Below are 27,879 nucleotides of genomic sequence, written 5' to 3'. Positions count from 1 at the left end.
TGTGTGTGTGTGTGTGTGTGTGTCTGTGTGCGTGTGTTTTAAAGTGAATACGTGCATACATGGTGTTGTGTAAGTGGATGCATTCAATTCGTGCGTACTTGTGAATGTGCACGCGCATGGATAATCACCACGAGAGAGAGAGAGAGAGAGAGAGAGAGAGAGAGAGAGAGAGAGAGAGAGAGAGAGAGAGAGAAAGAGAGACAGACAGACAGAGACAGAGACAAAGAGACAGAAAGAGACAGACAGACAAAGAGAATGAAAACGCAAGACACACAGAGAAAGAGAGAGATCGAGGAAAAGTAAAGGAACACACACACAGACACGCAAGCAGAAAAAAAGAGCAACAAACAGTCCGTGGGCAGTGGAGGGCAGTAGCAGAGAGAGAGAGAGAGAGAGAGAGAGAGAGAAGAGCAAAGGTTGTGGGTGATTCTGAACGGAGCGCGTGAGTGTGAGTGCGAGTGGGTATGATAGGCAATACCAGCTCTTTGGTAGTAGGCAAAGCAGAGAGCACACAGCCTCGCCAGTCACGGGGACTGACTTGAGACCCCGCCCCCTTCCAGCCCCATCACCAGTCCTTTATAAAAACCCCACTGCCATGCTCGCCACCTTGTCATTCTCCTTCTCTCCGCTCCGTCCTTCCACGCTCTCTACAAACCACTTTGAATCAAACAAACTGTCTCTAAAAACTTCCAACACTGAAAGCCTTTTTTTTTTTCCCCTTCCCCCGCCCCCTCTAAATCGAGAGTTAGAATCACCACCAACATCGTACCAGAAATACAGAGAGGGATATTTCTGCCACCTCAGTTTCTTTTTTCACAATTCCTGTTACCAGAATTCGCTGTAAAGTGTCGCCTGGAGTTGGAAAAAAAATGAGAGGGGGGGAGAGAGAAAAAAGCTTCTTCGGTGTGTGTTTCAGAGAGTGGTAAGACCAGACAAGACTATCTTGCCTTACAGCATCCCTCCTCTGCACCCGGCAAAGGATATTAATTACTTAACCTCCTGCGTGCTCTTTGTTTGAAGGCTTGGCGGGGCGCGCGGAGATCAAGACAATGATAGTCGGCAACCGTCACTTCAAAGCGTCGTCAGACTCTCCAGCCCCGGCTCTACGCATCGCTTGTGCCGCCTGAGTCATTTTCTCTCCTTTCAGTCCGACAGACATTGTGTCATTGTGTGAACAAAATCCAAACAAAACCGTTGTGATGCCAATCCATACGACCTGAAGAAACACTGGGCTGACTTGTGAAACCTGGCCTTCGGAAGAAAGACAAAATAATAAATCAAACCACCCCGATAATGAACAGCTCTTGAAGCTGCCGTGAAAGAGATACAACTATCAGCGGGTGGAATCTGGACTCTGGCCTTTCAACACAAGAGGCTAACAACGGGAAACGGTCTTCGGGGCGAAACTCTACCACTTGTGTATCAGGCTTTTTCAAAAGCCAGCGACTGTGGTGTGACTGATTATCGGTTGTGTGATTAAAAAAACGTCAAAAGAAAGAAAAACAAAGGGGGGATGTAAGAAAGAAAGGGAGACGGAGACAACACAGAAAGTTAATCAGCGAAGAGAATACTTCGTTCATCTGTTGAAGAGAATCAGCAGTTCAGCACTCGATCTTTGACCCCAGAGGGGTATCACTTATTAATAAACATTTAAACATCACTGGAGTTTCGTTAGAGGAAAAAAACAAACAAAACAACAACAACAACAAAAGATAAAAAAAAAGAGAGAGTCCTCAGAATTGCGCGAAAAACTGTGTATCTAAATAACCAAATAACTAACAATGTCCAGCACGGCCCTTCTCCACGGCCTGTCCACCACGCTGGCCTCCCACCTTCTCCCCGAACAGATGGCCTCCTTCTCCCCCTCGCACCTGGCAGGAGGAGCAGGAGGACCGGGCACCACCAGCCTCAGCACCCTGACGACGACCCAGGCGCCCTCCCTGGGTATGGGGGACCGGCCCCCGCCCCCGGACTACCTCCTGCACACGCAGTTCGTCTGTGACCGCGTGCTGACGCCCCTGGTGGTGGTGTTCGGCATCGTGGGCAACGTGCTGAGCCTGGCTGTACTGATCCGCAAGGAGATGGCCTCGCCCACCAACTGCTTCCTCACCTCGCTGGCCATCTCCGACCTCTCGCTGCTGCTGCTGCAGCTGCCCATGTTCTTCGGCCTCAACGCCCAGGTGGCCGCCTCCGACAGCTTCCGCCTCTTCGTCAGATACTACACCGTCATCATGTGAGTGCAGCTGTGTGGTCTGTGTGAGAGGCTGTCTGGTTGGTCTTTTTTCTCCCTCCTTGTGTGTGTGTGTGTGTGTGTGTGTGTGTGTGTGTGTGTGTGTGCGTGTGTGTGTGTGTGTCCCTCTCTCTCTCTCTCTCGTTCTGGTTTCTTTCCCACCCATCCATGCGTCTTTCTCTCCGTGCGTTCAGTTTGTGAGTACGCGTGTGAGGACAGGTGTGTGCATGTTCATGTATATATATGTAGTTGGTAACTTTCGTTTTGGACCCTGTGTTCTTCTGTCTCACTTAGGCGAGTGGAGAAGCTGGAAAAGATGGAGAGAGAGAGAGAGAGAGAGAGGGAGAGGGAGAGAGAGAGAGAGCTGGTGGTGGTGGTGATAGTGGGTGGGTGTAAGTGGACGCAAATACCATAAAGAAGATACTGATATAACACAAACAGGACAAATCTTGTTTTCTGTGGGATTTCTTTCTTCCACTTTTACAGTCCACTACTTGCTGTTTCTTTCCCTCTCTATCTCTGCCTGTCAGTCCCCTTCTATCGCCACAAGCCACTACTTTCCTCCCTCCCTCTTTCTTTCTCGCTCTCTCCTATCCATCTCTCTCTAATATTTTCACAATTTTTCGAGGGTGGGTGGTTATGAGGAAGGAATGCGCAATACGGACTGTAAACGGCACTTCATTGACATCTCAAATTTTCTATCTTCATTCTTGCACACTTCCATTAATTAAGTACACTGCGTACTCTCTCTGTACGTTCGTCCGCCTTTCGCTGTACGCCCTCTGTGTGTGCCAGTCTTTAATTCATTGTATATAGTTTTTTTCTTTCTTTTGTCACCCTTGTAAGACCTCAAAGCATCTCCCTCCCACATCAATACCCAAAAAGAAAAACAAATACAAACAAAAACACACCCACCGAAAAAACAACAACAGAAAGTCTAATTGTCATATATCCACAAAAACAGGAAAAACCTCAGAAGTTCGAAATAAGTAACTACTGGTATCACATGCACGGAAAGACATCCACAAAACAAAGGAAAACTCTTCCCTCAGTTTCCTCTTACCGACCTCAACATCCACTTGAACAAACAGCAGTTCCAAACAGACGCAAAACGGCAACAACCAAATACAGAAGAACAAAACAACAATGTGGTCTTCACTCTCCACCTCAGTAATGTGAGGCGACTGAGGGCGTGTCTGTACCCAGAAGGGATGGTAAATAGAATGTGCGTGTATCAGTCTGTCTCCAGTTACACATACGTTTGTACGTGTTGTGTATGCGTGCATGCACGACAGAAAGTATCCACACATCCATTTGTGGCTTGCAGATGGAGTCTTGTTTCTTTTTTTCGTGCAACTTTATATCCCATACTTATGATCCAGTTTTGTCAATCGTAACTTTAAGAAATCTGCACTAAACTATAAGCAACCCAGACCATTCTGTTTACAAACAACAGCTGACGCGTTCAACTGATCCCATAACAAAATATGGAATACGGGATCCCGATAACAAAGGCGGCTCTCCATGAGGCAGAAGAAAATTGGAATACAGTTGTTCTTTTTTAAATCCAAAGAGAGACACTGAACGAGGGGAATCCTCTGAACACATGAGATGAGAAATACATGCCCCCCCCTATCTCACAAAACAGGCAATAAACAAAATCAATACCTAAACAGCACGTAGCATTCAGGTTCCAAATATAAACCACCACCACCACCACCACCAAAACAAATTCACAAAGGAACATGGACTCCCCTTTTCACAAAGGAGAAAGAGATAATACAAGTAAGGCGTGGAATAAAATCTCACCTTGTAGCAAAAGAGACAATGAACAAAGACTCCAGAACACACACACACACACACACACACACACACACACAATCTTTGTAACACAAAAGAGATAACGAACAAAGACTTCCCAAAAGACATGCGAAAGAGTTAACGGACGGACACAAGACTCCTCATCTTACAAAAAGTCGGTTAACGAAGGACTCGGTGCGTCTATTACAAGAAGGAAAATAACGACAAAACAAAGAACATAAGGTGTTCGGGGTAATTAAAAAAAAAAAGAAAAAAAAAAAAGCGGATACGGGTTCTCCGTATTACCAAAGAGACACCAAAACTACAAAACTCTTCCACATTACAATGAGACAATAAACAGCCCATCCCCAAATCCCCCCCCAGCTCACTCCTCCATCCTCCCTTGCAATAAAAACAAGCGCACACCACAGACCTCCCATTTCGGAGACGATGCACAAAGGCATTAGCAGAAAGACGACGAAAGGGATGTTGAACGAAGCCCCGCTCCTTTTCCCTCCCTCCCTCCCCAGTATTGCAAAGACAAATTAACGAGGACTCTCCCGCTTTTCTTCTGCGTTAGTGGGCTGCATCTCATTATTACACGTTCACTCAGTTTCATAATGGGCTTTTACGCGCACGTCTGGTTTTTCATGCTAGCGTTTCTGGGATATGCGGTAGGTGCACTGATTTTGAGTACACTGGCTTTTCTGTAACTCAGACACGCAGGATGCAATCTTTAACATGCGTTTCTGATCACCTGCGTGTGAAAATGTACGAACGGAATTATGGCACTATCTAGTCTGCACGTACTTGGACCCAGGAAACTTTGGCGGGCTGGTGGCAGGAAGGGGGTGTAGAGAAAAAAACACCACGCGCAGCCGGGATTCGAACCAAGGACCCCCAATCACACAACAGAGGCACTAACTGAAAGCGTCAAGAACCGCAGACAGCCAGACAAGTCCGGCCTGGCACACGGGCCATCAATTGCGAAGGACTGCCCTGAAGTACCTCTGGTCATACACACAAGATACTTGTTCAATCTCACTTTAACTGACAGGTTAGGGAAGACGTTCATTCCGCCCAAAGAACATAGATTACAGAATTTTCACTTCGGGAAACTTCCTCTCTCGCCATTACACAAACACACACATACACAAGCACACACACACACACAAACACGCATGCACGCAAACAAGCACTTACAGAGACTAACAACAAGTGAGCCACAATTAGAACGCTTCAAAGAACCTGTATCAAACAATTAAGCAAAAACTATACCCCTTCAACTTCCGGTTCTTTCCAATCCGATATCATCTGCACCGCCCGTACCATGTTTATCATTATCCTTTTAACACATAAGCACGCACGCACGCACGCACGCACACACACACACACACACATACACACACATCCGGCAACTTCATTTTTCACGCCCACTCTCATTTTTATCACCACCAGTTCAACACAAAAGCTCTCCCTAACTCCCCCCCCCAACCCCCTGCTCCCCCACCTCCTGTCTCCCCCCTCCTCCACTTCCCAACACTGCATTTACGGACAGTACGTGCCGGCCGGCAGAGCCGAGTGACAGGCTGGGCCAGCCCCTTGGATCTGGCAGGCGATCCCCAGCGGCCTCTTCCTCAAGGAAAAGCAGGCTACAAATGAGCCGCGATAAACTCCCTGCAACAAGGGATTCCCTTTCTACCCCACCAGCTAGTAATCAGGACCCTGAACGGGCCCCTCCCTATCTATCTCAGTTTCCCGTGACGGTGGGAATGGGGGAAGAAAATGGGGGACTCCGATAACTTAACTAGCTCGAATCAACCGTCACCGATTTCTCGTATAACTCTCTTCCGAAAAATCTTTCTCCCTGTTATAAAACTGAAACGTAGCCTGTTCAACTCATGGAGATAAAGATGTTGTCACTGAAATTCATTTTCCTTCAAAAGATTTTTTTTTCTCTCAAACGTTGACAGATATCATGGCCTTATTTTGGAAGTCCGATAATATAAGCATTCACGGAAATGGTGGTGATAAATACCGTTTCATCTTTCTTGCACGTTCCTTGCACGTCAGCTAACTAATGAGAGATGCTCCTGCTGCTGCTGTGACTGGCCTTGCCCGCTAGACGGCTATCTACAGCTTCCACCAGGTTCCCCATTCCAGATCCCCATCTATCCCAATCCGTCGCCCACTACTCATCTGGCTGCAATCCAACGACGGGCCGCGGAAAACATTATCAATGGAGGGGAGTTACATGAAGCAAGCGCTATTGGACAGGAAAAGAAAAGAAAAAAAAAGAGAGAAAAAAAAGAGAGGAAAGTTGGGGAATGAAGGGGTAAGGGCGTGCGGTTTATACACTTAGTACCTTTCTGCTTCCTTTCACTTTTTTCGCTGTTCTTTCTCCGCGCGTTTTACAGCACGGAGCAAAATGCCAACCACATGTCACAAAGTCTGCGCCTGTGGATGAGAGAAGATGGTGACATAGAGATGGCTGGAGGCTAAAAACAACAGGTTTATTATGTAATAGGGGGACATAAGTGCGGGTAAACAACCCCTTTCACTGCCGTTTTGAATAGGGGCTTCGAAAACACTTCTGCCATTTTGAAAATGGCACTGAAAATGCGACACCACAAACCAGACGGGGATGAAGGGAGGAGCAGAAAAGCACAAACAGAACATCATCTGACAGGCAGGCGGGACAAACGACTGGTCTGCGTATTCGACTTCAGTCCCGCGGGGTCTCCGTGTGAGGTCTGTGCCAGGAATCCCGGTTGCGCCAAGCTGGCATCGAGCAGACCTGTTGGTGCCTTAACCCCCTTCGCATGTGTACGCAGGCAGGAGACCAAATAAGCACTTTAAAGATCTCGTAATCCACGTCACCGTTCGGCGGGTTATGGAATCAGGAATACTACCAGCATGCCCCCCATTCCCCATGGAACGACCGTGCCTAAGTAAAAAAACGGCAGGCAATACACACAGAACTAAATCGTTGAAAATGTGAACAAATGATTTGCAACCCACCAAAGCAAATAAAACAAACAAACTGAAAATGAAGAAAAAACAGGAACAAAGAATCCCGCACACCTAAAACGCTCTCGCCCCCCTACCCCCTCCCCCCCACCCCACCAAAGAAGAAGTTAAGAACAAAAAACAAAACACCAACTTACATCCAACGACAGTCACGAGTTGCGCATCTTAAATAAGACTGTCATATATCACGGCTGTGGCAGTGAGTGTGTAAGAATCCATCCATAACTCACAAGAGTGACGACTTATGTTTCAGATGCATTCATAATTTTCGTGGAATAAAATTGTCCACTGGTTTCTCAAAGCAACCAGCGAAGTGTGGCATATACAAGCGTATCACAGATGATACAAATGAGGTTATAAAAACACATGCAGAATAACATTTCGTCCTCCACCGAAGACTGACGATGTTTGGGTAGCTATATAAAAATTGTGGAGAGGGGGTGGGGGAGGCTGAAACCGTAGTCGCGAACTATATCCACACACGTGCGCATGGAAACTCAGATACACATAAAGACATGCGTGTATTTCATAGCAAACATGTACGACGCATTCAAACACCATAAAACAAAACAAAAACACCCTGTCTGCTACGGGATACACACTTGCTGATACTCATATCCAAGATATTATCATTATTGTCATTTTACGGGGATGTACAAGGGTTACAAACTAATCTACACAGGGTGAGAGATCATCAGAAACTCGATGACAGAAAAGCTAATTGCCAACCAAGCCCATTTCGAAATGCCCCTGCGTAATTAATATTATGATTTTCGGTCTCTATGACTCTCTAAACACTCCAAAGCTACGAGAAAAGTGAGAAAAAAAATCGAATAATAGCGAGAGACAAAACTAGCCTCTCCCCCTTTTTTTTCTTAACCCCCTCCCTTCTGCATCTCCTCTCCCCCCCACCGCCCGCCTCCCACCACAAACACCTAACATGAAACCACACACGAACACACACGTTCTGCACTCCCCTCCCAAACCACCCCGTCAATTTCCGTCATTACATCACGCTGTATGTCACATACGGAACGAACACCAGCAAAAACCACGACGTGCACAGCTCTGTACAGTACCTGAAAGAAGGCAGGCAAGCAAAGACACGCACACACACTACATCAGGGCAGACAAGACCTTCACGTCAAAAGCCTGACAGCAGTCGATGAACGATAATGGCAAAGCCTCTTTCAATTAGTGTCACACACCTTCACACATTCATGCTGAATGACACACGCACACACGCATGCATGCATGCACACAGGCAGGCACATGCGTATAAGAGGAAGAAAGGAAGGAAGCAGGAGAGAGAGATTGGGGGTGGGGGAAGACCCATTCCCTATGTGCCGTGCATGTGCATGGCAAGACCATGATAGACACGACAGAGCAGATGTAAGGAAGGCAATAGAAAGAGGCCAATGCAAGTAGAAAAGGACCACACACGTACACTATACAAACACATTATACCCACTCCCACACACACAGGCATACACATACGCACGTACACACAGACATACAGACACAGGACAAGTGACTGAGACTGAGAAGAGGTCGCACAGAGAGAGAGAGAGAAAGCACCGTACTAAAGTATGAACTAGCAAAACATAAATAAGGCACTGGTGTGGAATGGGGATATGTGGAAAAAAAAGAAAAGAAAGAAAAGAGAGAGGCAGAGTGAGAACGATACGTAAGAAGAAATGAAAGAAAAAAAGAAGATAAAAGAAGAGGAAATTACTACTTCGATGAAAGAAAGACAATAAAATGATGAAAACGAAAAAAAGAAATATAAATACAAAAAGCCATTATGACACACAGGAAACAACAAACTACCTAGTCAAAGACATGAACAATTATATCCCTCATGGAACAGAACTGGAGTTTGTTTTTTGTCTCAAGTCAGTTCTCACGTTTAACCACCTAACCAGCACCACAATATTCAGCCAAGCAAGCTACTTTTCAACCAACCAACGCCACCAGTCCACCACGGCCTCCTCCCTCCCCCTCACTCATATCACTTTTATCTCTATCAGTCAAGTGCTCCCTCTCAGTCAGTTATGGTCACTTTTTTCCCATCCAGCTTCTTCCAGCACCATAACCCTGTAAACTGCTCGCCGGGAGTATTTTTGGATGGATCTACTTTTAGGCCCCCATATCGGAGTTCCTTCACGTGCAGTTACAAAGCACCAGAAAGCACACATTCGCGCACGTGCGCACCATACACACACGTACACACACGCGTGCACTAACGAACAGCCAAGAGACTCAAGTGGCCGTGCATGGAGTCACTGTGGACAATACAAATATAAAGAAACGAAACCAACTAAAAGAAAAGAAAAGAAAAAAAAGAAGAAAAAAAAGACTCATGGTTCCTATTAACCAAATGGAGAGAGAGAGGGAGAGAGAGAGAGAGAGAGAGAGAGAGAGAGAGAGAGAGAGAGAGTCTCTGGAGGCCTTCAGGCCTTCGCGAACAGGAAGACATTTTCAATACAATCTACTCCAGCAATCTTCCAAGTGGGTACTGAAACGGCAAACCTTCAAAGGGCAAGAAACGAACAGAAAAGTAGCTCCCACACTTATGACTGATATACAGAGAGAGAGAGAGAGAGAGAGAGAGAGAGAGAGTGAGGGGGTGGGGGGGTGGGCGGGGAGGGGAGAGGCAGAAGGACCTTCTGGGGTCCAAACAGCCCTCCTGTCAGTCTACACCACACACAATACCGTAGATTATTCCTGGACTCCTTAAAAGCTGTTTGTTGGTTGAGTTTTATTTCCGCGGTGGTGTTCCCTTTCAAAAGGGTTCTGTAAATGCCGAGCAGTCCGAGAAAAGGTTCTTTAACGAGCACAGCAGTCAGTGAACTATGTCTGCTTCATTCCCTCCTCTTCCTCCCAAACTAATACAGAGAGAAGAAGGTCTGGGGGAAAGGTGGTTAAGTTCAGACACGTGTGAAAGCGGCACTAATTGCATTCGGACCGAAAAACCACAAGGTACAACGAAATGCCAAAGAAAACGTGGGTGATGAGAGATGAAGTGGGCAGGAAAGTGAAACTGGGTGTCCATGCTGAGAGTGCTTTTGCACCATGTATGAAAAAGGGAATAAGATATCTTGAACACTGACCAATATTCGCTCAATAAAGAAATATAGATCTGCATACACGACGATCATTAAGATAGAAAGGAAGAAAACGAAAACTGAAAGAAAGTGATTAACGAAATATGTCACACACACACGCACGCACACACACACACACGCACACACACACACACACACACACACACACACATTAACAATATTCTATTTGTTATAGGATACATAATCTAAATATACGGCTCAAATCTAAGTTTGGTGTTAATAATTAAAAACTGAGGAATAGCACAGACCAACAGCTAAAGCCGGAATTTTCTCGAAGTTCGCGCAGTTTCTTTATCGTGATTCGGTACTGTCATACACACCCAACTGATTATGCCCACACCAACGTCAATGCACTTGCATTGGGGTCCATGCATTATCGTATATCTCTTGTTACAGTCGGCGATGAAACACGAATGGAACCATTTGAATGAAACGGTCTCTCTTTGATGATGTTGAAACCGAAACAACAATATAACGGCATTCTTCCCCACTTTACACAAAGACCTAATCGTTGTAACCCTTCACTTAAAAAAACCCCATGTTTTTACTCCGATTACTTTCTTTCTTTGTGTCATCTGCTCCATTGAATACTTTATCCCTGCACTGCTGGCAGATAATCATATCATAATCAATATGGCACTCCTTAATTCTGTCTGGAAGACAAACCGCAGTGACGAAACTGACAAATGAAGCCTTCAGTGATACATTAAATACTGTGATGAAAGAAGAGCGTGAACCCTAAAGAGGACGAATGAAACCCCCTGTCCTATGACACTGCTGTTCTGTTGCAGGTACGTGATGACGAACGTGTTCCTGACGTGCACCAGCTGGCTGACGGTGGCCGTCACAGTGGAGCGCTTTCTGTCGCTCCGCTTCATGATGCACCCGCGCATCGTCTGCTCCATCAAGCGGGCCAAGCGGGCCATCATCGGCATCTTCTTCGCCTCCTTTCTCTTCCACTTCTCCAAATTCTTCGAGTACGTGCCCAACACGGACCTCAAGCAGCCTCGCCCTTTGCTTCCCACCGAGCTGAGCCTGAACAAGACGTACGACACGGCCATGCACATCGCCAACATCACCCTGGCCGCCCTGCTGCCCATCGGGGCTCTCGTCATCTTCAACAGCTTCCTCGTCTACTTCTTGGCTACCCACCGCCGTCGCATGCTGAAGCACAAGACGGGGAAGGCGGGGCTGGGGGCGGGTAACGGAGGCGGGGGCACCACCAGCGTGGACATGCTGCACGTCAGCTGCGTGGTGGTGGCCGTCGTGCTCGTCTTTGTCGCCTGCCACTCGCTGGGCGTCTTCGTTGCCCTCAACATCGCCGTGCATGGGCGCCATAAGATCTTCTCCGACCACCTCTTCCTGGCCTTCAAGAGCGTCAACGGGCTGCTGGTCATGCTCAACTCCAGCGTCAACTTCCTCCTCTACTGCTCCATCAGCCGCAAGTTCCGCAAGATGTTCGCCGCTGTCTTCTGCCAGTGGTGGCTGACCAAGTCGCACTGGTCGCTGCCCGTGCCGCTCAGCGAAAACAGCATGGCTACCGCCGTCAGCATCCGGGGCGGCACCGGCAACGCCAACGGCTACAGCGGCCGCCCCATGGAGGAGAACGTCAACAAGGAGGCGTCCTTCGTGAGGCCTTCCCCCACCAGCAGCTCCACCTCCCGCAGTGCTGACCACGTGGTTGTCTGACCACTGATTTTCACATCGCACATTTGCGCTGGTCTATTGTATTCTTTTTCGGTTTTTTAATTTTAAATTTAATATCATTTCATTTCATAATTTTCAGTAAATGGGGAATTCTAGTTGTTACTGACATTTATTACTTTGACATAAAAATTCCCCCTGGAGGAGAATGAGGGGAAGGGCTTTAAACTGCTTTATTTACTCGTTTATCTGTTGGTGGTCAAAGTACAGGGGTAATCGAGAACATCTCTTCTTATTTGTTCCCACATTACACATTGATGGTCACTATAATTATTGGGTTGCTGAACGCAAAACTATGGTTTATTCTCTAGTGTAATATTAGTAAACAACAGGGAACTTGATCTGTGACTGAAAAGGTTAACAAAGTTACACTGCCATTCGTTTATGTTAATCCCTTGTGCAATATGCTGAGAAAGAATGAAACCCAGAGTCAAAGTGTGATACAGAAACAAAATGATGTGTGTCTGGGATGTATCCATATACGTAATCACATTTGATATAACAAAACTGTTCCTAGCTCTAAAATCAAAATTATGGAAAAAAGCGAGCAGAAAATCTTGTACAAATGGACACACACACACACACACACTCTCTCTCTCTCTTCGTTTTGGGCATAATTCAGTACACCCCTCGCCAAATAAAGGTCACCTCTCTCTCTCTTGGAACATGCAACAACGTCATTTCACGCTTAAGTTTTGGGATTTTTCCGGGATTTAAGGAAAATGTGGAGCTGCAGAATCCTCTTAGAATGAAACCCAGGACTGAAAACTACTCAAAAACAAGACATGGAAACTGATGACCATGGTCTTGATGACGTCACACGATAAGCGGAGAAGCGCGAGTTTTGTATTGTATCGTGTTGTATTTCTCTTTTTATCACAACAGATTTCTCTGTCTGTTGTCAGGATGCCTAATTCGTTAAAGATATATCAAATATACAAGTTGTCACGGCAACGGCAAAGCCGGGGTTCGTTTTGGGGCATGACAAGGACGGTGGCGCTCCCAACTTTTACCAGGGTTGGGTTGCGTGAGTGATCTTGCAGCAAGAAGTAAAGCATGTTTCTCAGTGTGCGCTTATTCCACCGAAAGACTTCAGACGATTCTTAATGCTTGGCAAATTTAGTGCTGCTAACTAACATTGCTCATTCAACCCAGCTTTGGGCTCTGAACTGTACATTTGAATAGTGTGAATGAATTATGGGGCTGGCCCCTGTTTGGAAGAACAAACAACTCTTCTCCAACACTTGCACAAGTTGGAAGTTGTCCAGGATATCAACTGGCCTTAACATTCGTTAATTCTGTTATCATTATTCCCCCATCCCACCCCTAACAGGCGGATGGAGGCAGTGTCCCCCCCACCCCCAAAGTCTTTTCATGAAAAACCAACACACACACACACAACACACACACACACAAGCCGGCAATGTTCAGAGAGAGGGAGAGAGAGTGAGAAAGTGAAGGAACACGATTGTCTATAATGAAAATGATCAACTGAAGAAGCCCACTTGACTTACTGCATAGATCTCTTAAAGCTCTAAATTAGATCTGCCTGTCAGGTGTGATTCCAATGAAGTCAAACTGTCAGAAATTTAATTTTAAGAAGCTGCACAGTTCATAACATCCTGCTCCTTCCCAAATGAATCCACACGTGTGCAGTTCATATCTTTCCTTTCCATCTTCCTGACATCATTTCTGCACCATTTCAAAACTTCATAATTTGTTTACCTGTTTCTGTAAAGGAAACCATTTTCTTAACAGCCTGCAGCTGCCGCAAATTGCAAGCACTCATATCCACCTCTCTTCTTTTTTCTCCTGGACCCACCCCCATCCCTCCAATCCCCCACAAGACATGACTGCACACTGGCATAACTTATATGTGCACACACTAACACACACATTACAATATCAAAGCAAAAATGAAAAGTATACTGTGCCTCATTCCCCATCATATTTTTAACACTGCCTTTTATCAACGCACGAAACAACTGTCGTTGGTAGCTTGCAAACACTTGACACTGAAAATGTTTCTGTAACTGAAACCATTCCCCAACTCCCCAAATTACACAAATGGTTAGATGGGAAGCCCTGAAGATCCTGTGGCACTTCTTGCATTGGCTGTCAGGCATATTTGTTTGTTTGATAAAATGCTGTTTGGAAAATGTATGTATGTTGTGATGTATTTGTGGTAAAAAGATGTTAGACATGTGAGTGGCAAGAGATGTTAATTTGTCAGTCAACAATGTGAGTGTGTGTGTGTGTGTGTGTGTGTGTGTGTGTGTGTGTGTGTGTGTGTGTGTGATGTGTGTGAGTGAGAGAGAGAGAGAGAGAGAGAGAGAGAGAGAGGGGAGGAGGGATAAGAGAGATTGTGATATGAAAGACTTATGTTTTCTGCAAAGCACTAAATGGCATGGCCTTAAAAAAAACTTCCCTGAAGCAGGAATAAAGATGCATACCATACTTAAAGTGCACACATAAAAAAGGAACTGACAGCTGCAATTTCAGCTTGATCACAAACAGCTGAACATGTACATATATGTACTCTGAATATAGCTATATGTTGTGTGGGGTGTAGCTCTCTGAACATGGAACATCTGGACATTGTGCTTCAAGTCCAAAAATTGACAACTGAAAACTATATTTTGTACAATGTAGTGTGATTCTAAACACATACAATTGTACACTGTGCTCTGAGTCAGAACGCCAAGGACTGTGCATTGTACTCTGAGCAAATGCAAATTAATGGTCTCTATTGTTCAGCCTGAACACAATCATACATTTCGTTTTTTGAGTGTGAACACAACCATACTATGAACAAAATAGTTCAAAATATACAGTGCCCCGAGTTCACACACAAATGTGCCTTGAATGTGGACATGTGATAAAGTCAGTCCCATAATGAGTATCACACATGCAATAGACAAAAGGAAGAGGTGTGAATTTTGTACATGTCATCAATGAATTTCTTCTGCCTTTTGTATTTTGAGTTGTTAAATCTGGTGCACTCTGGCGTAATGTGTGTATATCACACTGATGCATATATATACCACATTGATATACTGTGTCATGTGTATGTGAATCATTGTCACACATATTTTATATATGATGGCCATGGCCAGTATATTTTATGTGTATGTGAATCATAACCATCAGTATTCTCTACATTCTGGTCTTGGCCAGTATACATACACTTACAGTTGTATATATGTCTTTTTTGTTTGTTTGTTTGTCTATTTTCGTTAATTGGGTTTTTGGTTAAAGGTCATATCACTGTAACATGTTCTCTTTGGAAAGCAGAAAAAAAACAAACATGTCACAAAACAATGATTTTGAAAGACAGCTGATAGTGGATACAAAAAAAAAAAAAAAAAAAAAAAAAAAAAAAAAAAAAAAAAGTATCCAAGATTTCTGTTTGATATCAAGCACATGTATGTAAATACAGACATATGTAGTGAAAATATTACTGACTGTACAAAACCCCAAAACACAACAAATCAAGAAGTGAACAATTATCAAATGAACAAAAACAAAGTTTTATCAACAGTATCCTCTCCCTACCTCCTCCCCCTCAACCTTTATTGCTGCAAGCAGACAAAGGATGACACACAACTGAATTTAGGTAGTACAGGAAAGAATCAAAAGTATTGTGTCCTCCATAAAGTTGACAGGAAACACTGAAAAACAGCAGGCAAAGAACCAACAGTCATACACCTTTATTTCCTCCAACTGTCACAGTTTATCTGCTGTCCTTTTCAATTCTTCATCCAGCACGAGAAAAGAGTAACTCTGCCAGACAGTCGCACCTGTTCTCACTCTGTTCCATGCCCTCCTCCCAACTTAAACATGTTCACTTTTTTTGTCTGTTGTGTTTTGGTTGTGATTAATAGCAGTCATTTGGATTCCGACAGCTGTACATAAAAATGACCACGGAATTCAGGATTTACAAGCACTAAGACTCTCTGGAACACACCACTTAATGCATTACACCCCCCCCCCTCCCTCAACCCCCCCCTCCCCCTCAGAAAAAAAAAGAAAAGAAAAAAAGGTTGTACAAATTATCTCTGACTGAAATAAAAGGTTCATGTCAACATGTGTGTTCAGAATTGTTCTGTGTGTTTTGCATGCATGTGTGTGTGCTCATATGTGCATGTGAATTTCAGTGCATGCATATCTGTGTGTGTGTTGCGTGTGTGTGGAGGGGGGAGGGGTGGGGAGGGGAGCAAGGATATAGAGGTGGTGTGGGTGCCCATACACACATGTGTACTTGAGTGTTTGTGCACTTGCATGTGTGCTCTTGAGTTATTTGCCTCACAAAGAACAAGTGCAGACCAAAAATATCTGAAGGATGCAACAATAAACAAACAGAAACCCCATATCAGATCTTCTTGACAGATCATCTGATGTCCACTTCATGTGAATAGATGTTAAATGAAATAACTGCTACCACTACTGCTACAGTAACTCTGCTTGTTGTACACATGACAAAACAATCTAACTTAGCTGATAATGGACAGAAAATGTCAACAAAAACACACAAACAAAACTAAACCTTTGAAAGAAAGCCAAAGGCCTTGTGGAAGTTGTGCAAATGCATCTTCCATTGGCTGTCATGACCAGATGAGTGTCATTATGCATGATCCATTCAAGAAGGGTCTAACACTGAAAATGCAACATTTGAGATAATTACAAAACAGAAAGGGATGAGAAAAAAGAAGAAGTAAATACAGAGATACAACAAATGCTTTCCAAACCATGCTTACTTGTTCTGCTGCAATAAAAAGTGAAAGCTGCAGATCACAAATACAAAAGGAAACTGCAAGAAATTACATAAAGGGAAATAGTTGGTATGACTTGGTGAATATATTTTTGTTTCCCAAAGGTCGACTATGTCCCTGCCACTGCTTTTTACTCAATGCACGTGTAATATCAACCTTCACCCCAATTCTCTACACACAAGCCATCATCCTGCCACTGGCACACACATTCATGCCACACCCTCACACAACCTTTTTCCCTTAACACTGACTACACAAGCAAGCGTACACAAGCAAGTGCAAGAATTACAAATCATACAGTTTCTCACATGCATGACCGAACACACCACATGACCTAACCTAAACAAGCGCAAGAGCTAACAAACAATACAGCTTTTCACATGCACACACAAACATACAATATGTGAATTGTATTTACAATCATATTCACAAACACACATTTGCACATTAAATACTCACTACACTTATATGTCAGCCCCCTCGCCCCCCCAACCCAAACGAAAAAATACCCCCCCCCCCCAAAAAAAAAACCAAACAAACAAAAAAAAACAAAAACAAAAACCAGGAAGCTGGTGAACAGTTCTGTTTCGTACCCCACTGACTGTTGATGATGAAGATATGGATACTTGTGTGGCACCTATCCTCGGTCAGAGATCAAGTTTTCAGCACATTACAGAGTCATTTGCACAGAGTGTGTAGAGAGCTGACTGTGAGCTGACTTTGGGCACTTATCATTTGTTTTCTGTGTCATTCAGTCAGGCTTCAATCACACAGGCTCACACACACACACATACACGCACACACACAAACACACACACAGACATGTAATGTTTTACATATATGACTGTTCACTTTATTTTTTTTTACCCAGCCATAATGGCAGCCATACTCCATTTTTGGTGATGTGCATGCTGGGTGTTCTTGTTTCCATAACCCACTAGACACTGACATGGAATACAGGATCTTTAATGTGCATATTTGATGTTCTGCATGCATATATACACACACGGAGGGGATTCAGGTACTAGCAGGTCTGCAAATATGTTAAACTGGAAGATTTGAAAAATCTCCACCCTTAACCCATCAGCTGCACCAAAACCAGGGACTGAACATGGAAATTGAAACAAGAATCCAGCGATCTAACCATCTGACCACCCCATCCTATTCACACAGTTAATGTTGAAGAAAAATGAATGGAAAATACAATTATCATAATGTTCAATGTTGACAGGATAGATAACTAATCAGGGGACAATTACTAAGATGCACAGTAAAAAAACAACAAAAAACCCCACATAATAATAAAATATAAAATAAAATAAAATAAAATAAAATAAAAGAGAAATAGAGAGAGAACAAAATTCAAGTCTGTGTATTTTATGTGTAGAAATACTGCTGAATTATTTTCAAATGCACTGGACAAAACAACCAAGTGCAATTATCTTGTTTTTTTTCCACTATCACATTGTTCTAAACATAAACGTTATCCATGAAACCTCTCTTTCTCTCACTCTCTCTCACACACAAACACCTTCCCTCCCACACATCCACTGACACTATCACATAATATTACAACACAAAAGCTCATTTTAAAAAATCTGCTTAAAACTTTTATTTAGAGGTTTTCACATTAAAAAAAAAAGAAAAAGAAAAAAAAAAAAGAAAAAAAAAAAGGTGGTTTCAAGCTATAATACTGCTTTTTCCAACACCCACTTCCAAAATGACTCCCCTCCTACCTGTCTCGATATACTTTATAGCATGTATTAATCATCAGAATAACCAGAATCTCTTCAGCTGATCAACAACAACATTACTGTCGTTTTCTATCATGTTTTTCAATTGTTGGCATTGTGCAGAAAATCAAACAATATTTCAATCACCACTTCTGTACTGTATGTTCTGGCAGCCATGTTGACACGCTGAACAACTTTTTGCTTCACAAAAAAAAAAAAAAAAAAAAAAAAAAGAAAAAAAAAAGAAAGAAAAAAAAACACATCAAAATAGAGTCAAAACTTACTGAGATATTGCTTCGAACATGGATTAAGGCGGTCACATCTTGCAAAAAAGTAAGCTTAATCAGGTGACTGGCTGGACTGCTGATAATGCAGTCATCCCGAAAGCACGGATATATCAGCTCTCAGAAATGAGATGGAGAAGAAGTCAGGAGGAAACAAAACCAAAAACAACCAAGATCTGAACCCACCCCCCACTCCCCTTACAGCTGCTTTCTATTGTTGCTTGGCAGCCTTGTTACCATGATCCTGCCAAAGTGTGCAAGAACAGCAGTGAACAACAATCCGGTACAGCGAGTTGAGGTGGCAGTTCTATCACCGTAAGTCTGTGTCACACGTCAGATTATTTTCAGGCTGTAGTTAAGTCACTATTATCACGATATGTGTGTCACACATCAAGATTATTTTCAGTGTGGAGTTGGAAGTCACTATTATCACAATATGTGTGTCATACGTCAAGATTGTCTGGAGTTCCTCTTGTGTCTGAATACAGAAACATCCAGCAACAGCTGCATGGTAGCAGTTTGTGTGTGTGTGTGTGTGTGTGTGTGTGTGTGTGTGCATGTGTGTGAGTGAGTGTGTGTGTGTGTGTGTGTGTGTGTGTGTGTGTGTGTGTGTGTGTGTGTGTGGAGAGAGAGAGAGAGAGAGAGAGAGAGAGAGAGAGAGAGAGATACTGCCAGTTAACTGTGACTTGTAACCTCAACTTCAAGAGGGCTTTTGATTGCTTGTGTATGAAAGGGTCTCTAATGATGAAGACTAGACAGTCAACAGAGAAGCAAATATAGTTATAGCCTTCACTTAAGTTAATATTTCAGACCTTACAAAAATCAACATAAAATATTTTCTATTTGCCATTGATATAAATGAGGAAGAAAAAAAAAGAAAGCAAAGAAGTGTGGGTGAGAGAGACAGGGAGAGCAAAAGAGAAAGGGTGGGGAGAGAGGGAGAGAGAGAAAGGGAGAGAGGGAGAGAGAGAGGGAGAGCAAAAGCAGGGGGATGTTCAATGAGACTGGAAAATCAATGACCTATGATATGGACAAAATTGTAAAATGGATGCAAACAGCACAAGAAGTGTGTGCATTGTATTGTTGAACATCTGCAGAGTGATGAAGCAGGGTTGTGACCTTTTTCTTTTTCCATTCTACACACACACACACACATACACACATGCTTGCATACACTCACACATATTTCAATCATATACCCAAGCTTTTTTTCCACTGCAACACAAAAAACCCACCATGTACACATGTATCGACACACAAACAAGCACATGTACCCTCCTTTCCACAAACCCATACAAATACACTCACAACCACACTCACATACACAACCACACCATCCACATCCCCCATCCACTGACCTGGACATTGGCGCTCTGGATCTTGGTGGTCTTCAGCTCGGCTCGTGTCTTGTCCAGCTCCGACTTGAGTGTAGCAGCCGCCTCCTTGAGGCTGTTGATGTGGGTGGATGCCGAACCCAGCCCCTCCTCACTCTCCTTCACCATGGAGCTCAACCGCTTCACCTGTCCCCAAGCAACAAGATATGCTGAGATTACCACAAAAACAAAAAGCAAAAAACAACAAAAAACAAAAAGAAACTTTTAAAAATCACCACAAAGGTGATCCTTCCCAGTAATATGTAGTGAGTAAACCAGCATGTCGATTGTGGCTACTCAGCTTGAAGGAGTTTTTCCTTTCACTTGTTTAGGTAACAGACAACTCCAGAGGCGTATGGCTGAAGTGAAGAAAAGAGTGTCTGGCATACAAACAAAAGGTGAGGTGACTGTAGTTGCTCAGACTGTCTGACACAACTTCTCATTCCACTGCCTAAATAGCATCATCATCAGTATCATCCTCATATTTCTCAGAGAGGGAAAAAAAAGTAAAAAATTCTGTGTCCTTTCATGCCCTGCTCTTATGGTTAAATAAGTTTTGAGTTCCCACCATTTCAATGCCAATAATGAGTTCGTGTCAAAGTCAACAGTGTCAGCAGATTCTTAGGGTATTGTATGGAGAGAAATGGTGGTGTCTCCAATCCAAGGGCAGAGCAGTCTGGGTCAGTGACAAGACTGTCAGCAGCTTGGGGACTGAGTGAACAGTGTCCTCCTAACAGTATTTCATTATATAACTTTTTTGTCACAACAGTTGTGTCTGTGTGAAATTCTGGCCACTCTCCATACAGCCCACCCAGAACAGCTGTCCCAATTCTACTGTTGGACACAATGCAGACAGACTGGATTCCTCCCAAGAACAATTCCAGACTGGAATGCCCTGCCCCTGACAGCTGTGGAGGCCAATCCTACCGGCACCTTTGTGTTGAGGGAGTCGCAGTGCTGTCAAATGCTAACAACTGATTTTTTTTTTCTTCTATGAACCACCACCAAAGAAAGAATGAGAGAGGAAAGGGAGGAGGGAAAAATTGGACAGAAAGGAAAGAGGAAGAGAGAGAGAGAGGAAAAAAAAGGAGTTCAGTAATATTTTTCATTCTTAGTGTTGGGATTATGGTTCAAAGTAGCAGTAAATGATGGGCTGGAGCTGTACCGGTCAGGGTTTATCTCAAGGAAACTCTTTGCTAGCCAGAGTGGTCTAGCCTTGATAATGCAAAACAATTTTTTTTCTTTTTCTTTTTCATTTGTTAGAATTAGTGCTTTTTCCTGCACACACCCCCGCCCCCCCAAACAGTGACAAGAATAATCAACATTTGATTGTGGTCACTCTATAGAAGGAAGTAAGGGGAGGACAATGCCATGGTACAGCACTACTTTTTTTCTTTTATCTTTTTCTGTCTGTAAATGTATTTGATTTTTACTCTAAAAATGCCTATTATGATAGAATTTTGCCAGGGAAAACTCTCTCATTGCCATGTAGTTCTTTTATGTGTGCTACGTCCATGCTACAAACAGCACCTCAATTGATCATCTCAAGGTCAGATCACCACTCAAGGTCTGGTGAAGGAGAGAAAATTCTCATGAGTGGCCTTTTCACTAAAAGTGGTATTAGACGAGGGTATGGAAAAAATCAAGGGAGGGAAAAGAAATTACAAAATATGCATGTGAGGATGCGAATGTGTGTGTGTGTGTGTGTGTGTGTGTGTGTGTGTGTGTGTGTGTGTGTGTGTGTGTGTGCATGTGTGTATGTGAGTGTGTATGTGTGTGTGCATATGTGTGTGTGTTAGATACTGAAAATAACTGGTTAAAAACAACAACATAATATAACATCTTTGCAGTGAAAAGCTAACAACTATGACAGTGAACCAATTGGACTATTTAACAAGGATTTGAAAAATCATCGCACATTAGCAATGGATTGCTGAAAATTGTCAACACTGAACATGATTTGAGCTCAGGGATATGGGACTTTAACATATGGCAAGTTAGTATATGATCAGCTATTATGTGAGCACCACAGATGCAAGCAACATTACTGACATGCTTTGTCTTCAAACCATTCATCTTCCATCTGCAGATCAAAGAAATAATTTGCAACTTATGGAAATCATTTGGAAATGTTTTCCCATGAAACCATACATTTAAGAAAAATTCTTTTTGTAACTCCAAATGACTGGTCTTCTTTTCTTCAAGCTGAAATTTTTACCAAAGAACGTTTTCTCCCATAGTCCAACATTCCTGTAGTGAAAGCAGAATATTTAAATCTATCACCTTCATGGAACTTGTAGGTCCTTGTCAACTTTTTCATTATAGTTCAAACCACAGTGAGAAGGAATCCAGCTAAAGGTTTGGTGAGAGCCTCTTAGTAAGAGTTCGTGAATTAAATGGTTGATTTATATAATGAGTTCAAACCTGACCCTTTCTTTTACAAATTTCATAGTGTGAAGAACCGATTTAGAATCAACACAAAGCAGAATCTTAAGTATCGCTTCCCAGATGTACAAGTTACCACTAGAGCACCACTCCTCATGTAGCAACTACTGAGTGTCACTGAATGATAGCTGCAGAGCCAGATCTCCACAGGTGCATGTTCTCATGGTGACTTTACTGAAAGTGCTAAGACTGTTTGACAGAATGACTCGTGGCACTATAGGGTGGATTCTGGAATGGACAGTGCGATGATAATGCCTCAGAAACTGTGCAGAACATGGGCAAAAATATGAAAAAGAAAAAAAGATAAAAGAGCAAAAATGAAAACAACAACAAAAAAGAACACACCAACAAACAACAACAAAACCCAATAACTACAAACAAATAAAACCACCACTTCAAGGCACTTGATTTTACTTTCTGAGAAGCCACAAACAATTCATTTTCAAAGCATGTGTTTCTTCTTCATTGTTACAACAAAAAGTACCTTTCCCCCTCATGGAGGTACAAATGGTCCCAGCAGGAACAATAATCATATGCAGAAACAGACAAGACATAAATTGTTCTGTCCTCTGAAGCAATGTTGGTATCCTTCTCCAATACTTCAAAGGCTGCCAAAACCTGAATGCTGCTCACTGCTGGCTGTCACTGTGACTGACAGCACCAGCTGCACTTGGAGTTTCTCAAACAACGGCTGCCAAAATGCTGCACCAACAGTGCTAAGGGAAGTAACAACTATGAACCCCAAGATTGAGCAGAAATATATGGTTGTTTCCCTTGTTTCAGTTTCAGTAGCTCAAGGAGGCATCACTGCGTTCGGATAAAACCATATACGCTACACCACATCTGCCAAGCAGATGCCTGACCAGCAGCGTAACCCAACGCGCTTTCCCTTGAACTGTGTGCAGCAGAGGCCCAAAGTGAGGTTACCCAAATGCAATAGTAATGATTTCATCAATAACCCTATAAATGAATATACATTCACTCATTTTCTTCAAATACACGTCAGATATTTACAACAAGCTGACAATGGTTCCGATAATTCAAACATTATAAATGACTTGCAAAGTATCAAGAGTAGCATTCAAAATGGTGAGGAAGAATGCCTTGACATTCAAATTTATTTGCAAAAGAATTAACAACTCCGTACAAGGAAGGTAAAGCCATCACAACTCACATGTGATTCTTATTGATTTAAAAACAAACAAACAAAAACTACAAAAACTGAAAATGAGGGGTGTGGAGGAGAGGAGTGACATCCCTTGAGCAAGCAGACGTGTTTTTGTGATCGCTCTGTAAAAAGCTTAAAAAAATTCTGAAATTGATAACTTTTCAAGACATCTGACCTTCCAAAATTGCTAAACAAGAGAGCAGTGAAAGCAGAAAGTGGTACAAAATAAGAATATGGGCCAACAGATCATTTCAGGGAGATTTTGTTCGAAAACAATACTCGTATCACAGACTACTCACAGGCATCAGTTTGCTTTAAATTAACACTAACTCAATTTCACTTTGTTCTTTGACTTTGCATTCCTAACAACTGGGGAAAAAAGTAACAATTTTTATGTGTTATATATACATACATATATATATATATATATATATATATATATATCTCTTTTATATATATACATACATATATATATATATTTTTTTTTTTTTTGTGAAGTCTCTTATCCTTGGCTGGAAGTCCTCCTAGGAGACAGAACTCTGAAGAAAAAACCTGCACCTGCCGAGGCCATCCTACACGTGGCAGTATCTGCACCAGTTGGACTGTGAGCATCGGCAGGCGAGAGAGTGGGAAAGGGACTGCACAACTCCTCCTCACTAAAAAAAAGTCACCTGTGCTGGTCAGGTGACCAGGCTAACGTAGGAACGACGAGCTAGCCCTTCAACACCCAGCTTTCCCAAGCCCTGTGGTGATGAAGTGGTAACGGGGACAGGCAGAGGATGCTGCTGGCAGTTCCTAGTCACGACTCTGCATACAGGCGGCTGTGGGGTGATGGTCATCCGCTGTAGACTGGGGCAGATGCAGTGCTCGTATCCTCCCACAGTGTCAGAGCAGCCCTTTTTAGGGACAGCACTGCTCTCCCCACATGGGGAAGGGGAGATAAAAGGATCCCTAAACAAAGCCTGCCTCGCCTAGAACCTAGTAGGAAACCGCACCTACTTGGACATCCAACACAAGCGGTCGAAAACAACAGAAGAAAAGAATCAGGAGTCATGCCCGGACTCTGGGTGCCTGGAATGTTCGCACCCTTTTAGACAGAGACTACAGACCAGAAAGGCACACAGCGCTCGTTGCTAGAATGCTTGATCGCTACCAAGTGGACATAGCAGCCCTGAGCGAAACCAGGTTTGCCGGTGAAACCCAGCTGGAGGAAGTTGGAGGGGGCTACACTGCACTGGGAAGCCAGATGGCACCCCAAGAACCTTAAGTGTGGGCTTTGCCATTTGAACCAAACTTGCATGACAGCTTGACAGCCTTCCACATGGGATAAACGACAGGCTGATGACCCTGCGTCTGAAGCTGTCTGAGGATCACTTCTCCACAGTCGTCAGCTGCTATGCCCCGATGATGACCAACCCTGATGACATCAAAGAAGCTTTCTATGAGGAGCTCAGCTGCACCATTTCAACAGTAGACAGAAAGGACAGGCTGATCATCCTTGGGGATTTCAATGCCCGTGTTGGCGTGGACTTCTCCTCATGGTCAAAAGTCCTGGGACAGCACGGCACTGGCAAGTGCAACTCCAACGGACTGCTTTTGCTCTCGCTCTGCGCGCAGCATGGACTGACCATCACCAATACCCTCTTCCAACAAGCGGACAAGTACAAGAACACATGGATGCACCCCCGCTCCAAGCAATGGCACATGCTGGACTATGTGATTGTCCGGCAGAGGGACAGAGGTGATGTTTCCATTACATGCTGCATGAGAGGAGCAGTCTGTTGGTCGGACCATCGCCTGGTATGCAGCAAGATGAACATCAGACTTGCACGCAAGCTCCAACCAGCCAGGCAGAAACCCCCTAGGAAGCTGAACATCCACCGCCTCCCTATCACCAAGGACGTGCTGAAGTAGCAAATTAGTTCTCCAAGAAATTCCTGCATCGACTGATGTAGAAGAGGTATGGAGCACCTTTTGAGATGCTGTGTACACAGCAGCAGCTGACACACTCGGCTTTGTACAGAGGAACCACAAAGACTGGTTTGACGAGAACGACTCTGGAATCTCCAAGCTCCAGAACACACTGTATATACAGCATCAGGATCACATTTCCGATAAAGACTGCCAGAGGAAGGAGAACCAGTTCTTGCAAACCAAGCAAATCGTACAGAAGAGGCTGTGTGAGATGAAGAACACCTGGTGGGATATACAGAATTGTATGCCTAAATTACTTTGTAAATGCAACACTTGTAGAAGTGTGTGTGTGTGTGTGTGTGTGTGTGTGTGTGTGTGTGTGTGTGTGTGTGTGTGTGTGTGTGTGTATTTCAGCTTCTGAAAACAATCAGAAATAAAATGGTACCATTTCATGATATTTTTATATGTAAAAAAAAAAAAAACACCTCCAAAAAACCCAACAAACTTAGTCTTTTATGCAATGTGTTTCAGGATGCAGCATGGTGATGATCATGATGTTCATCCTGGACATCTGGAGTTGACAACTTGCCACAAACCTACAGCTGAAGACCAGCAGCAGCAAGACCAAAGGGCAGTAAACAAGCCTCCAGAAATTCTGTATTACAACAAAAACATGGGTGCCATGGACCATCATGACAAACATCTGCAGCCCTATGATGCCACAAGGAAAACCCTGAAGTAGTACAAATAGCTGTGTGTGCATTTTCTACAAACTGCCATGCTGAATGCACACATCCTCTACAAAAAAGCAAGCAACAGCAGTACACCCCTGGACTTCCAGAAGGATGTAACTAGTGCCATGATTTTTGGTGACCAAGACCCAGACACTGCTAAAGATGACCACGCTGTTGGTCTTTTGTGGACGACACCTCATTGATGTCATCCCACCTACCCCACAGAAGGCCTGGCCACAAAGGAGGTGCAGAGTCTGCTGGAAGAAAGGACAAAGAAAGGATGTGAGGTTCTACTTCCCAGACTGCCCCAGCAAACCAGCACTGTGTCTTGAAGACTGTTTCTGCAAGTACCACACACAGCGTTTTTCCTGGCGATAGACCCTGGGTGAGTAAACCCTTTTCATACTTTGTGTGGACTGTGTTGGAGTCTTATGCACCTGGACACTGTTGCTCAGCCTTGACAGTGTGTGTGGTTGATTACAACAGTCACAAGAAAGACTGGTAGATAACCTGGTTGATACTGTAGCACCTACATGATGGAATGAAAGTCCCAATTTTTTTTTTATTAATGCATTTTATGGAATTTTTCTATCAGATTGACTCATTATTTGAACATGTGAGCATTAAAAACAAAATCTTGGTTCATTTTCCTTTCATTTGATATATACTTTTATGCACTTATCTTCAGTACTTTTTGAAATACAAGCAAATTAAAATCATTGGCGGGATTTTCTTGTTTTTCTGAAAATTTTCTCAGCATAGGCTATAGCAAAACGTACTAGCAGTGAAGGGGTTAATATGAACACACACACAAAAAAATGTTTTCACTTTGATGAATGAAATACAGCTAATAGTCAAGACAGCAAAATAGCGTACGTGTATCCCACAAATAAGGAAAATAGACAGATATTGAAGGGGACATGAAAAAGGCCATAAGGTTTAGGCAGACAACATGATAGTCCCTACACTGAAATTCTTTGCTCACAATCAGAAATGTGTGGAGCCAAAAGAACTTGATTTGGTTCTGCTTATTTTGCATGCTCTTGTGAAAACAAACAAACAAACAAAAAAAACAAATGAAAAAGTAAAAAAGAAGTCTGCAAACATACGCTTGTTCTAAAGTGCTGATATCCATGAGAGTATGTTTTGTGTAGATTCTTGCCTTATACTCAAATACACTGGCACTCAGATCAGAGGTAGTCTCTACACTACTAGTAGTATAGAGACTACCTCAGATGAGATGCTAACGGAGATGAAAACATGAGCAGGAAAATGTATGCCAACAGAACTCACCTCATCTTCTGCCTGTTTGCATCTGGCCAGAAGATCTGCCTTAACTCGTTCAAACTCCGTCTGAATGCTGTCCCTTTCTGACTGAAGTTTCGTGCGTTCTTGCGAAAACTCTGTTTGTAGATCCTGCCAAAATCATAAGCATAACCATGTTTATTTCTGTGCCAGTTACTCAGATTGAAAGCACACTGAAACGATGAATAAATAAATGCAAAAAAGTATTATCTGAACACATATATTCTACATACATAATAATCCATTTACATGAAAGCAC

General features: G+C 43.3%; 2 protein-coding genes across 2 annotated transcripts in view; one reads left to right on the top strand and one right to left on the bottom strand.

The window, feature by feature from the left end:
- Positions 1 to 27,879, bottom strand: part of LOC143274973 (protein FAM184A-like) — an 86,395-nt gene that overhangs the window by 46,351 nt on the left and 12,165 nt on the right. The window contains exons 8-9 of the mRNA XM_076579004.1: positions 27,609 to 27,731; positions 20,040 to 20,201 (exon numbers count right to left, since the gene is read on the bottom strand). Coding sequence (XP_076435119.1) covers positions 20,040 to 20,201; positions 27,609 to 27,731 — 285 coding nt within the window. The remainder of the gene's footprint in view (positions 1 to 20,039; positions 20,202 to 27,608; positions 27,732 to 27,879) is intronic.
- On the top strand, positions 610 to 15,892 carry LOC143274968 (G-protein coupled receptor daf-37-like). Its single transcript, XM_076578991.1, has 2 exons — positions 610 to 2,233; positions 10,980 to 15,892. The coding sequence occupies exons 1-2, from the start codon at positions 1,782 to 1,784 to the stop codon at positions 11,875 to 11,877; spliced, it is 1,350 nt and encodes a 449-aa protein (XP_076435106.1). The 5' UTR covers positions 610 to 1,781; the 3' UTR covers positions 11,878 to 15,892.

Source organism: Babylonia areolata, chromosome 2, assembly GCF_041734735.1.
Source record: "Babylonia areolata isolate BAREFJ2019XMU chromosome 2, ASM4173473v1, whole genome shotgun sequence".
In the NCBI taxonomy this organism is placed as follows: Eukaryota; Metazoa; Mollusca; class Gastropoda; order Neogastropoda; family Buccinidae; genus Babylonia; species Babylonia areolata.
This window is presented reverse-complemented; position numbering and strand designations above follow the sequence as displayed.